We start from the raw sequence: 14,208 nt of genomic DNA on the forward strand, positions 1-14,208 counted from the left end.
TTTTTTTTTTTTTTTTTTTTTTTTTTTTTTTTTTTGGTACCGGGGATCGAACTCATAACCTTTGCTCTTTTAAATTGTGGGTGCTGGGTATTGTGTCTCAGTAATAAGAAAATAATAACTAAGACAGAGATGGTGACCCACAGGCATTTCTGTCTACTTTACAGGGATCATAAGCCCTTTTTAAAGGAAGTACCCTGAGATAGGAAACTTGCAGCTGAACTCCCAGTCTAGTGCCCCTTTCTAGCTACTCAGCTATTGATTAAGCCTGAAGCAAAGTGGGGAGGCAGCTACAGAGCCTCCAGTGCTCAGCTATCTTGGGTTCAAGAAAAGAGACCTCAAACCAAGAGATTTGTTTATGGAGGCCATTTGGGGTTGAGAAGAACCCTGCTTTCAGAACATACGTCTAAATTTTCACTTGTTATGTGGCTTTATACTACATAATGAAAGTGAGAATCTACAAAATGGAAGCAAGGCTATCTGTTCTACTAAACTTTGAAAGATTCTGAACTTGAAAGCAGCTGTGAAGTGGGTCTGGAGCACCCCACCTCGCCTCACCTCTGCCCATGGCTGCCACCATGTGGTTTCTAGACCATGAAGCGTGACTATCTACAAACTCTTAGGTCCTTCATAAGCTGTTGAAGGTCTAAACAAGATAGTGTATGAGGAAGCTCCGGAGACAGGAAGCACCTCACTCAACTGGCATCAAAGACAGAGCTTTCAATGATATAAACAGCATGCTGCAGCAGGCATGCCACAGGTCCACCATCACTGTTCTAGGGAGTCAAGGCCAAACTCCCCATTCCAGCATTGTGGGTCCTCACAGTATGGACCATACAGTTCTTGCTCTTTACTCAGCCTCCCACCACTGTCACCAGGTGCCCACCCCTCTGTTTCTTCATTCTGCCCAGGTGCCTGAGCATCCCTGCCTCCTCCACCTTGGTGCTGTGTTCAGTTCTGAGCACTGAACTCTGAAACAAGGAAGAGCTGAAAAGAAGCAGACCCTGTGACAGCTGGAAGCTAAGTGATGTGAAGAATGTCTGGAAGAATGGAGGATGTTTGTCCTGAATAAAAAAAAAAAGTGATAGAACACTTAAACTGTGCCTAACTGCAAAAATGTTGAGTAAAAACCAAAACAGCATTCTTTCAATATCTAAAAGACACCACATGCAAGGGAGCTGATTTGTTCTGTTTTCTTTTGGGGGTGGGAGAGCATGGAGGTAGGAGCTAATTTAAAGTTGCAGGATACAATTTTTGTGAACAAAAAAAGAACTTCCAAAGAGCTGAAAATATGCACATCAGCATAGCCAGAGGGCCGTGCTAGGCTCAGCACAACAATGACCGTCTTCATATACCAGCCAGTGCGACTCATTGCTACTCCTGGAAAGCCCTTCTGCCAGCTCCATCTCTGCCACCACCATGCTGTACATCCTGCCACTCAGCTCTGAACCTAATACCAGTCTATTGATGAACACATGGCCAAGTTCATTTCATCCAAACTCACCTCCCTACTACTTGATCAAATTTTTGTTTGTTTGTTTGGGTCTTGCTACGTAGCCCAGGCTGGCTTCAAACTCCTAAGTGCTAGAATTACAGGCGTGTGCCACCATTTCTTTTCATTAACCTTTAGAATGGTCTATTGTTTGTTTGTTTTTTGACACAGGGTCTCACTGTGTAGTTGAAACTGACCTGGAACTCACTATGTAGCCCAGGCTAGTCTCAAACTCACAGCAATACTCTTGCCTCAGCCTCCTGAGTGTTAGGATTACAGGCATGTGCCACTATGCCTGTTGCATTGATCTATTTTTTAAGAACATTTTTAGGTTTACAGAAAAACTGAGTCAATAATACAGAGTTCCCATACACCCTTCATCTAGTTGCCTCTTTTATTTTAAATATCTTTATTATAATGAACAAACCAATAATTTTACATCATTATTTTCTGAGGTTAATGAGTTATATATTTCCTGTTGGGTGTGGTTTTTTGTGCTACCAGCGATTGAACTCAGGACCTTGCACTTGCAAGGCAGGTGCAGCGCCACTGAGCTAAATTCCCAGCCCTACATTTCCTGTTTTTAACCTAATGTCCTTTTCCTATTCTACTGTCCTACCAGGACATAATACATGTAATTTTCTTCTTTTTGGCACCAGGGATCGAACTCAGGTCCTTGTGCTTGCAAGGCAGGCGGCAGAACCACTGAGCTAAATCCTCGGCCCATACATGTCATTTTCAAATCTCTTCGGGTACCTTGTGACTGTGGCAATCTTACCTCATATGTGATAACCCTGATGTTTTGAGAGGTACTCACTAATCAGGAAATTTGTGGGATGCTCTACTGTTAGAATTTGTCTGATCTTTTTTCTAATGATTATCCTGGGGTTGTGGGTTATCAAGAGGATTACTGCACAGGTGTCATCTGCACCACACCATATCCAGGGCAACTATCATCATTATTACTACTAATGTTACCCAGATCACATGGCTGAGGTAGTGTTTCTCAGGTCTCATCGCTTTCCATACTACTCTTCAGAAGGAAGTCACTGTGCATGGTCCACACAAAAGGAACAGTGAGTTATGGTCTTCCTTCTCGAGGGAAGGGTATTTGCATAAATTATTTGCATTTATTCTACAGAGAGATTTGTCTCTTTTCCTCCATCTACTAATTTATTCACTATGTATTTATCTCAATATGCATTCATGGATGTTTATTTCATACTATGGATTTACAATCGAATATTGCTTAATTTTGTTGCTCAAGTTATTCTAGCTTTGACCACTGGGAGCTTTTTCAGCTGGCCCATGTCCTTTTGACATGCCCCCATCAATGGCAGGCCCCTCCACCAGGCTTATTTTTAAGTACTACTAAATGTTCTAGGCTCATCTTCCATATTTCCAGTCCCAGTTCTAGAAGCAACCATTTCTCTAAGGAGCCCTTGTTTCTTTCATTGGAAAATGTTATCAGAAGTCAAGATCTGGCTTCTTCAGATTGGTCCAGGTAATGATTTCTTATATATAAACCCAAAAGCATACACAACAAAAGCAAAAAATAGATAAATAGGATAAACTAAAAAGCTTATGCATGGCAAATGAAACAATCAACAGAGTAGAGACAATGTCCAGGATAAGAGAAAATATTTATAAACCATACATCTGATAAAGACATATCTAAAATAAGTAATGAACTCAACTTAGCAGCAAGAAAAAAACCTAATGTAAAAATGAGCAAAGAACCTAGACACTTCTCAAAGGAAGACAAACAAATATTCAATAGGTATATGAAAAAATGCCCATCATCATCAATCATCAGGGAAATCCAAATTAAAATTTCAATGAGATAGTGAATCACATTGTTATAAAATGGCAATTATCAAAAACATATAAAGACAAATGGTGAGGAAATGGAAAGAAAGGAACCTCTGCACACTGTTGGCAGGAATATAAATACTGCTGTCATGGAAAACAGTATAGAAGTTCCTAAAAAAATAAAAAATAGAACTAATAAGATCTCACAATCCCACTTCTAGATATATATCCCAAGGAGATGAAATCAGCACATCGAAGAGCTATCTGCATTTCCTGTTGTCTGCAGCATAAGAGCCAAGATATGAAATCCACCTAAGTGTCCCTCAATGGATGAATGGATAAAGAAAATGAGGTACATATACACAATGGAAAACCATCTAGCTTTTCAAAGAAAAAGAAAGAAGTTAAGAAATACTGTCATTTGCAACAACACAGATGAACCTGAAAGACAGTATATTAAGTTAAATAATCTAGGCATAGAAAGACAAATATCAGATGATGTTATGTTATGTATATACAGAATCTAAAAACATTGCATTCATACAAGTAGTAGAACAATTAACTGGTGCTGGGGGTGGGGTAAGTTTTGGGGAGACATTGCTTAAGTGGTAGAATATTTCAGTTAGATTAGTGAAATAATTTCAAGAAATCCACTGTTTATAGTGACTATAGTTAATGATTATTTATACTTGGAAATTGCAAAGAAATTAGGTATTAAATATTTTTACTTAAAGAAAAAACAAAAACGAAGATTTGGGTGCCAAATGTGCTTATTGCTATTGAGGTGTCATTTCTTCTAGGCTCTTTCACCTAACAAAGCAAAAGATATATATATATTTACAGATGTATCTATAAATATTTCTATATGTAATTAACTGTAAGTATATCAATTTACTTAATTGATCCATTTCACTAAGCATGCTTAACAGTGTATTATTACTTCATACTGTCATAGGAAAGAACTTTATAAACTACAGTACATGGATCATGTGTCGCTCCTTTTGCTTTTAGTCTTACTGTCTCCACTAATTTCCAAAGTTTGCTTTTAGTCTTACTGTCTCCACTAATTTCCAAAGTTATATTAACACGTCTTACCCCAACCCCTTCACTGAAGTAACTCTGTGCATTTGTAATAGATCTCTGTGGTCCTTCCTTCAATCTACTGCCCTTCCAAATCATTTTTATTTCTGTACAAATTGTACACATTAAGATTCACTGTGTGCCAGGCATGGTGTGACTCATGCCTGCAATCCCAGGATGAGGATAGGCTGAGTCAGGAGGATGATAAATTCAAGTCTAATCTGGGCATTCATAATTTAATGAGATCCTGTCTCAAAAAAAAAAGAAAGAAAGAAAGAAAAAGAAAAAGAAAAAGAAGTGGGGGAAGCTGGGATATAAATCAATGCAAAGGACCTGGGTTCAATCTTTAATTCTATAAAAAAAATCACTCTTTGTGCTGTAAAGTTCTATGGATTTTGGCAAATGCTTAATGCTTTTTCTGTTCCAAAATCATACTTTCACTGTTCTAAAAATTCCCTATGCTTCACCTTTTATCCTATCCCCTGAACTCCAAACTGTAGCGAGCACTGAACATTTTACCATGGTTTTGCCTTTTCCAGAATGTCATATAGTTGGTGTCATACAATATTTAGCCTTTTTAAAACCAGGAATCAAACTAAGGATCTTGCATTTGTGAGGCAGGCAGTGGCACCATTGAGGTAAATCCCCAGCCCAATATTTAGCCTTTTAGAAGATAAACTTGAGTCATTTGTAGGAAAACAAATGCACCTGGAGACCATAATATTAAATGAAATAAACCAGACACACAAGTTTAAATATCACATGGTTTCTTTTATATGAAAAACCCAAAGTATAAACAAAGAACAAAATTTTAAAAATAGATTACTAGAAATAGTGAGATTGATCTTCCTCAAAGGGCGGGATCAAGAAATGGAGGGAGGGAGGGTTGGGGGGAGGGAAAGGGGACAGAAAAAGGAATTATGATATAGTATGTACATGTACCAACTCCACACCAGGAATGTACTGCAGTACACAGGAATATATACTGCAAACATGCACAAAAGAAAAGGGAAGGGGATTTAGCTCAGTGGTTCCGCCACCTGCCTTGCAAGTGCAAAGTCCAGAGTTTGATCCCAGGTACCGAAAAAAGAAAAAAAAAAAAGAAAGAGGAGAGGATGGAAAAAAGTAATTGAAAAACTATTATATACATGTACCAATGCCCTACAAGGAATAGCATTATGTATTACAAACATGAACTAAGAAAAAAAATGCTGCCAGGAACATGCTTGTAATCCCAGTGCTCAGGAGGCAAGAGGGTTACTGTGAGTTTGAGGCCAGCTTGGGCTACATAGTGAGTTCAAGGCCAGCCTGAACTACACAGTGAGATCCTGTCTCAAAAAAACAAACAAAAACTGACATCTTAACAATATTGAATCTTCTAATACATGAACACATTATTTCTGTATTTATTTAAATCTTCTTTGACTTCTTTCATCAAAGTTATAGAGCTTTCATCACCCAGATTATTTGTTGGGATCAAACTCAGGGTCTTATGCATACCCAGTCTATGCTCCACCACTGAACTACATTCACTGTATGCAGATTCTGAACATATTTTGTTAGATTTTTACCTAAATATTTTGTTTGGGGATGCTGTAGTTACTAGTATTGTACTTTTAGTTTTAAGCTCCAATTTTCAATGCTGGTATAAAGAAAACAATAGTTCATTGTATATTAATCTTGCATCCTGCTCTACCTTGGTATAATCACTTCTTATTTTCAGCACTGTATTTTTTTGGGGGGGTGAGACAGGGTCTCACTATGTAGTTGAGACTGACCTGGAACTCACTATGTAGCCCAGGCTGGTCTCAAACTCACAGTGATCCTCCTGCCTCAGCCTCCCGAGTGCTGGGATTACAGACATGCACCACCATGCCCGGCTTCAGCACTGTTTTTGTCTCTTTCCAATTGTCTAAATAAACAACAGTCATCTACAAGGGCAGTTTTATTTATCCCTTCTCAATTTATATAGTTATTAATTCCTTTTCTCAATACACTAAGAGTGGTAAGAGGAAATATCCTTGCCTTACTAATCTCTTGGATTATTTTATTCTTATTAGTACATGTGTGCAGTACACGTTATTTACATTCATTTTAGGGAGTAGGTATATATTTATTCTTTTTATTCCCTCCCTCCCTTCCCTCTGATTCCTGGATTATTTAAAAGCAAGCCCCAGCTGTCATCACTTCACCTATAAATATTTTGATGCGTATCTTCCTAAATATAAGGATTCTTAAGAAACATAGCCACAATACCTTAAAAATCAGTGCTATTTCTCAGCATCAGCAGAGGGATGTTTTTAAATTTTTACTCCCAATGCACAACATTCCCTGCTCGCTCATGTTACACACTATATCATGAACAAAGCTCTCTGCACACTTACCATTACTTCTCCTTGCTCCACAGTGTGGATTTTCATGTAGGCCCCCACTGCTGCCTCCTTGGGGAGCTCACCAAACTTGGTTTTGAGCATGGAACATCTGACTGAATGAGTACACTTGGATCTGAAATGTGACAGCTTGTTAAAGAGAACTCATCTGAGAGCCGGGCATTTAGCTCACTAGTTCCACTGCCTGCCCTTACAAGTGCAAGGTCCTGAGTTCAATCCCAGGTACAAAAAAAAAAAAAAAAAAAAAGAGAGAGAACTCATCTGTAATATAGCCAGTGTGTGGGGCCCTGGATAACCACTCCTACTATACTGCACACTGAGATATCCCTTCCTGGGAGAATATGACTTAGAAGGTGAGAAAATTCAAAATCACACCATAAGAGAGACTGATTCCGGCTGTTAGGGATTAGAGAAGTGTAACAGGAAGGGGACTTGGGAGAGGAAGGAGATATAGGGTCTTTTAAAACACCAATTTTGTGAAGGGGCTCATGATCTCATGCAGCTAAGCCAAACCTGCTTGGAGGTCACCCAGGGAAGGGTTTTGTCTCAGGCCTATCTGACTGAAAGATCATATGGAGGAGGGAATTTTTTGCGGGGATCAGGGGGTACTGAGGGAATCAAACCTATGGCTTTTACACTGAGCAACATCTCAACCCATTTTTTATTCTGAGGCAGGGTCTCACTAAGTTATTAAGTTGTCTGGGCTTGGCTCAAACTTGAAATAAAATTTTTAAAAAATTCTAACATGATTGCCTGAAAACAGAACTGTCTGTAATGTTTTTTGTTTGTGGTTTTTATTTGTTTGTTTGCTGTTACCGTTTTGTAATACTGGAGATTGACCCCAGGGCCTTTACACTGAGTTACATCCCAACTCTGCCCCCTCTAACCTACCCCACCTTCTTTTTTTTCTTTGAAGATAGAAGATAGGGTCTCGCTAAGTCACCAAGTTGTCCAGGCTGGGTTCAAATTTGCAATTCTCCTGCCTCAGGTAGGATTTCAAGAATGTATCACCATCCCAGGCTTGAACAGTTTGTTTTGACAAAGGTAAGCTACTACAGTACTATACTTGCCTCCCTTAGTTGGGTAAAATTTTCTGAAGAAGCTCAAAGTCAAAAGAGTCCAGCAACACATATATACACTATCACAGCCAGAAGATATTCCTGCCCTTCTTCCTTACATGACTTGCTGAGGCCCTGAGTAAAGAAGTAGCTGCATACTTAAAGTTGCCCTGTGAGTTACAGGCAGAAAATGCAGGTCTGGGGTATCTAACCTAGGACTGCTCTAGACTGCCTCCCATACATATCCATACCTGTGTCTGCCACCTCTGCCCCTCCCTGAGCACGCCTGAAATTCTGCCATGGAAGTCATATCCCCTGCCCGCTTCATAACTACATGGACCCTTCTATCTACCAAGAGCTGAGCTTACTTGATCTTTGGGCCCAGAATCCTGGGGAGACTATTTCCTGAGGTTTTGGTTGGTTCACTGAAGCTTATCTCCTGTTTCTTCCTGGCTTCCTGGAGATGCAGAAGTTTCAAAGAGCTAAAGTCCTGTACAGGATATGATTTGATCTGGAATTCCTTAAATCTCACCATAGGATCTGGTTCTGTTAGAGAAAGCATAGGAAAGTACATTAATGGGCCTTTGCATATACGACACTAGTGATGGTGGTGAAAGCACCATAGTAACTTTCAGGAGCGTTAAGAAGAAAAGAAAAACACTATAGCCTCTGTGAACATCCTCTGGGGAGGCCTTGTGCTAGACCCTTTCCATCTGTTACATCTGGACAAGTGTGATTAGCCTAAATGAAGAGACAAGATAACAGCAAGGAGTTCAAGTCCCTCAGAAAAAGGTTGAAGTTTGATTTGAACTCAGATCTATTTGATTCAAAGCTCATATACTTCCATTGATAGATTATACCTACCTTGTCTTTTCAAATTGGGGCAATAAAAAAGAAATGATTAGTACAGAAATGTGATACTAGGGATGTAGCTCAGTGTTAAGGACCTAGTTCAATCCTCAGTACTGTGAAAGAAAGAGGTTGGGGGAAGACTGGGAGTATAGCACAATGGTAGACAGCCTTGGGTTCATTCTATAGTACTGAAAAAAAGGGCAGATTGGTGGTTGTCTAAGACCAAAGATAGGAATGGAGACTGACTGGGAAGGGGCACAAATGAACTTTCTGAGGCAATAAAAATGTTCTATAACTTGATTGTGGTTATTAATTGGAGGTACAAATTTGTCAAAATTCATTGAACTACACATTTAAAATATGTGCCTTACACTGCACAAAATGTCATGAATACCTCAATAACCCTGATTTTTAAAAATTGTGGGATTTTGTGTATTTTTTCTTTCTTTCTTTCTTTCTTTCTTTCTTTCTTTCTTTCTTTCTTTCTTTCTTTTTTTTTTTTTGGTACCAGGGATCAAACGTTGGGACCTTGTGCTTGCGAGGCAGGTCATGGCACCACTGAGCTAAATCCCTGGCCCTTTTCTTTTTTTTTAAAGTGCTGGTGATTAAACCTAGGACCTCATGCATGCTAGGCAAGCACTTTACCACTGGCTACATTCCAAGTCCTAAAAAGAAATGCTAACAGAAATAAACCCAAACTCCATAGGAATAGGCCTGACTTAATGAGCATTTATAAAAAGCTCTGAAAGCCAGGCATGGTGGTGTACACCTGTAATCCTAGCACTTGGGAGGCTGAGGCAGGAGAATTCCCATGAATTTGAGGCCAGCCTGGGATGCATAGTGAGACACTGCTTCAAAAACAAAAACAGGTCCAGCGATTTAGCTCAGTGGCACTGCACCTGCCTTGTAAACAAGCACAAGGTCCTGAGTTCAATCCCTGGTACCAAAAAAAAAAAAAAATCCCTTAGTATGCCTTTTAAAAAGGCATTTTTTTTGCAATAACAAAGCTTTTGCCTTATTCTATTTTTTAGAAGTGAGCCCAACCTGTACTTCTGTAGAGGGAAGTTACCCCACATGTGTGAATACAGGAAAATGGGGACTAACCTTGAAAAGATCAAAATATTTCCAAGTAATTTAACTGCATTCTAAAACAAAATTCAGTATATATAAAGGAATAACAAAATATGCAGTACTCAAAATTCAATGTCTAGCATTCTAATAAAAACTACCAAGCATAAAAAGAAAGAAAATATGAACCACACAAAAAGAAAAAATGAGAAATTGAAACTGACACAGAAATGACATAGATAACACAATCTGTACACAGCGAAACAGCTTTATAACTACATTTCAAAGAGGAAATATTGTGTGTTTAAGCAGAGACATAGAAATTATGTTTTCTAAAAAGACCCAAATCAAATTTGAGGATATGAGAACCATAATACCTGAAATGAAAGAATACATTAGACTGTATCAACAGATTTGAAAATGCAGGAGAAAGTGGTAAATTTGAAAACACAGCAATAGAATCTACCCAAAATCATAGAGAGTAAAAATAAACAGAGCATCTGTGAGCTGTGAATCAACTTCAAGCACTCCAAAGCAGAAGAGGGGAGATGTGAAAAATATTTGAAAAATAATAGCCAACAACCTCTAAATCTTATTTTAAAATTATAAATCCAAAGATCCAAGACATTACATGAAATCCAAGCAAAGGAAACATGATAGGCCACTGTGTTCTCCTCTCTCCATAGTGGCCTACCCTCATGCTGTAGGGTGTACTTCTTTTCCTACTTTTAATGGCTCAAACTTGTTCTGCAGTCTGTTTCTTTTCCTCCCTTTAATAAAACTTTGCTACTGTTAAAAAAAAAAAAAAAAAAAAGAGGGCTGGAGATTTAGTTCAGTGGTGCAGCCATCTGCCTCGCAAGCACAAGGTCCTAAATTCTTTTTTAAAAAAAAAAAAAAAAAAAAAAAGACCAAAACTATATTGAGCTGTAACATAGTCAAATTACTCAAAATTGCTAATAAAAACAAAAAATTTAAATCAGCCAGAGGAAAAAGGCACATGTAAAGAAGGTATATGGAAGACAGGATTGCAGTTAGTGACCATGAAAAGAAAGATTTCTTAAAAGTAGCAAGGGACCATAAAAAAATCAATCCAACAGCTGCTAGATAATGCAAAGAATAACATAAGATTGATCAGAGTCAATGAAAAAGCAGAAGCTAGCTCAAGTGACAAAAAAATCTGTTCACAGAAGCAATGGCAGAAAACTTCCCAAGCAGGAAAAAAGAATTTAACATATAGATAAGTGAGGCATTAGAACTCCAATTACTCAGAAAAAAAAAAAAAACTATACCAGGACACGTAATAGTCAAGATTCCAGAAATTCAATACAAGAACAGAATATTAAAAATGGTTAGAGAAAAGAAACAAATCACCTATAAAGGAAAGCCCATCAGAATCACAGCAGACTTCTCAACACAAACTCTCAAGTCAAGGAAAGCTTGGAGTGAACTATTTCAACTCCTAAAGAAAACAATCTCCAACCCAGATTGATGGAGTGTGAAAAACTATGTTTCGAAACAGATGGAGAAATAAGATACTTCCATGATAAAGAACACCTGAAGAAATTAATGACCACCAAACCAGAACTCCAAAATGTCCTGAAGGACATTCTAGAAAGAGATAATGAAGACTACAACTTTATGAATGCCAATAGAATGAATGACTCCAACATCAAGGCAAGCAATTAAACAGGGGGGAAAAAGGGAATCAACAACAGAAATATAACATGACAAGGATAAGTCAATACATATCAGTTACAACCTTCAATGTAAATGGTCTCAATTCACCAATCAAAAGAAATAGACTGGCAGAATGGATAAAGATGCAAGATCCAGGGCCGGGGATTTAGCTCAGTGGCACTGTGCCTGCCTCAAAAGTGCAAGGTTCTGAGTTCAATCCCAGGTCCAGGGGGGTGGGAGGGATCAAGATCCAACAATATGCTGCGTACAAGAAACACATTTAATTCAAAAAGAAATTCAATACTCCATGGGACAGGAAAGCAGAAAAAAGCAGAAGTAGCTATTCTATTTGTAGACAAAGAATATTTCAAGCCAAGACTGATTAAGAGAGACGAAGAAGGTCATCACAACCTTGTAAAGGCTGTAAAGGAAACAATCCAAGAGGAAGAGATAACAATCATAAATATGTAACAAATAGCAGGGTACCCAACTACATAAAACAAATATTAACAGACATGAAAAGTCAAATAAGCACTAATACAATTGTAATATGGGACCTCAAAACCCCACTGTCACAAATAGATCAACTAGACAAAAAAAAAAAATCAACAAAGAAATATCAGAATTGAGCCAAACTTTTGAACAAATGGATTTAGAAGAGGTCTACAAAGTGTTCCACACCACAACACCAGAATATACATTCTCAGCTGCACATGGAATGTTCTCCAAACTAGACCAAATGCTAGCTCATAGAACATGCTTAAGTAAATGCAAAATAATTAAAATTATCCCATGCACATTACCAAAACACAGTGAAATGAAATTGGAAATCAATGGTAAAAGAAACCACAAGAACATATGAACACATGGAAATTAAATAACACCTTCCTGAACAACCAATGGGTCACAGATGATATTAAAGAATTAGACAGTTTCTACAATTAACAATAATGCCAATAAAACATACCAGAACTTATGGGATGCAATGAAAGCAGTCCTAAGCGAGAAATTTATAACAGTGAATTTCCCTATCAGAAAAAGAGAACGAGCACAAATAACCCAGTGTTCAACCTCAAGCTTCTATAAAAAGATCAAGTCAAGCCCAGAGCTCATACAAGGGAGGAAATTATAAAGAGCAGAGCAGAAAATAATGCAATGAAGACGAAGAAAATAATATAAAGAATCAATGAATCAAACAGTTGGTTCTTTGAAAGATTAAATAAAACTGACAAATCCTTAGCCAGCCTTATCAAAAAAAGGAAAGACTTAAATCCAGGTAATTAAGAATAAAGAGTAGACTGGGCATGGTGGTGCACGCCTGTAATCCCAGCACTCAGGAGGCTGAGGCAGGAGGATCGCTGTGAGCTCGAGACCAGCCTGAGCTACATAGTGAGTTCCAGGTCAGCCTCACTACATAGTGAGACTCTGTCTCAAAAAACAAACAAACAAACAAACAAAAAATAAAAGAAAAAAAGAATAAAAAGAGTGAAAGCACAATAGATCCTTCAGAAATCCAGAAGATCATCAATACCTACTTTGAGAACTTGTATTCTAATAAGATGGAAAACACAGAAGAAATGGACAGATTCCTAGATATATATGAATTATCAGAGCTGAATCAAGGATATAAAAATTCTAAATAAATCAATATCAGTAAATGAAATTGAAGATGTAATTAAAAAATCAGACCTTCCAAATCTAAAGGCCCAATCCAAAAATGGGCTGAAATAAATAGACACTTCTGTCATGAAGAAGTAGAAACAGCAAATAAATATATGAAAAAAATTTAACATCACTGGTCATTTGAGAGATGCAAATGAAAACAATCCAAAAAGAATGGCTATTATAAAAAAAATCAGCCAATAACAAATGCTGGTGGGGTTGTGGTAAAAAGAAGCCCTTCTCCACTGTCAGTATAAGTATATATTGGTGCAACTGCTGTGGAAATCAGTGTGGAGATTCCTCCAAAAACTAAAACTAGAGGTTCCATTCTACCCAGCTATTCCCCTTCTTGGTATCTTCCCAAAAAATTAAAGCATCACACCACAACAATATATGTACACACGTTTACAGCAGCATAGTTTATAATAGGTAAATCTTGGAAACAGCCATAAGGCCCATCAACTGATGAACAGATAAAGAAGACATGGGTTTTTTATACAATGGAGTATTACTCTGCCATAAAGAAGCATTAGCTTGAGACATTTCTAGCTAAATGGATTCACCTTGAGACCATACTTTGAGGGGGGGTCCTGGGGATCAAAATCAGGACACCTTGCGCTTTCAAGGCAGGCACTGGAACCAATGAGCTAAATAAATCCCCAGTCTGAGACCATACTCTTATGGGAAATAAATTGGACACACAGGTTTAAACACCACATTGTTTTGCTGCTGTGACTGAAAGTGAAAATAAGAACCAAAATGTATAACAGATATTGGACAATGGGGAGAAAAAAATGTTTGTTTTTTCTGGGATTGAACTCAGGACCTTGTGATTGCAAGGCAGGAGCGGCACCACTAAGCTAAATTCCCAGCCCAGGAGGAAAATGTTTAAATGAGAAGAGGAACAAGGGAACAGGGAGGGGAAAAGGAAAGAAGAGACCAAAAAAAAGTATACAGGGAAAAATGTAAATAAAGCTTTTGTAAATAAGGAGAGGAAGAGAGCTTGAAGGGAAGGGGGAAATGGGAGAAAAAGAAGCAGTAATACACATCATGTACAGGGTCAAATTCACTATGATAAATGTTATCATTTATGTATATCTAAAATATACCAATAAATGTT

At 38.0% G+C, this 14,208-nt stretch overlaps 1 protein-coding gene across 7 annotated transcripts in view; it reads right to left on the reverse strand.

Annotated features, from left to right (window-relative positions):
* Positions 1-14,208, reverse strand: part of Cnbd2 (cyclic nucleotide binding domain containing 2) — a 64,136-nt gene that overhangs the window by 4,363 nt on the left and 45,565 nt on the right. For 5 of the 7 annotated variants that reach the window (XM_010639969.3, XM_019209950.2, XM_010639971.1 and 2 more), the window contains 2 exons: positions 8,198-8,375; positions 6,766-6,886 (listed from right to left, as the gene is read on the reverse strand). In XM_010639969.3, the coding sequence (XP_010638271.1) occupies positions 6,766-6,886; positions 8,198-8,375 (299 nt within the window). Of the gene's footprint in view, positions 1-3,876; positions 4,112-5,272; positions 5,426-6,765; positions 6,887-8,197; positions 8,376-14,208 lie in introns of those variants that run through there. The other 2 variants (XM_010639973.3, XM_033766957.1) reach the window with 2 other exon arrangements.

This window comes from Fukomys damarensis, unplaced genomic scaffold (genome assembly GCF_012274545.1).
Source record: "Fukomys damarensis isolate Sample0158 unplaced genomic scaffold, DMR_v1.0_HiC HiC_scaffold_22, whole genome shotgun sequence".
Taxonomy (NCBI): Eukaryota; Metazoa; Chordata; class Mammalia; order Rodentia; family Bathyergidae; genus Fukomys; species Fukomys damarensis.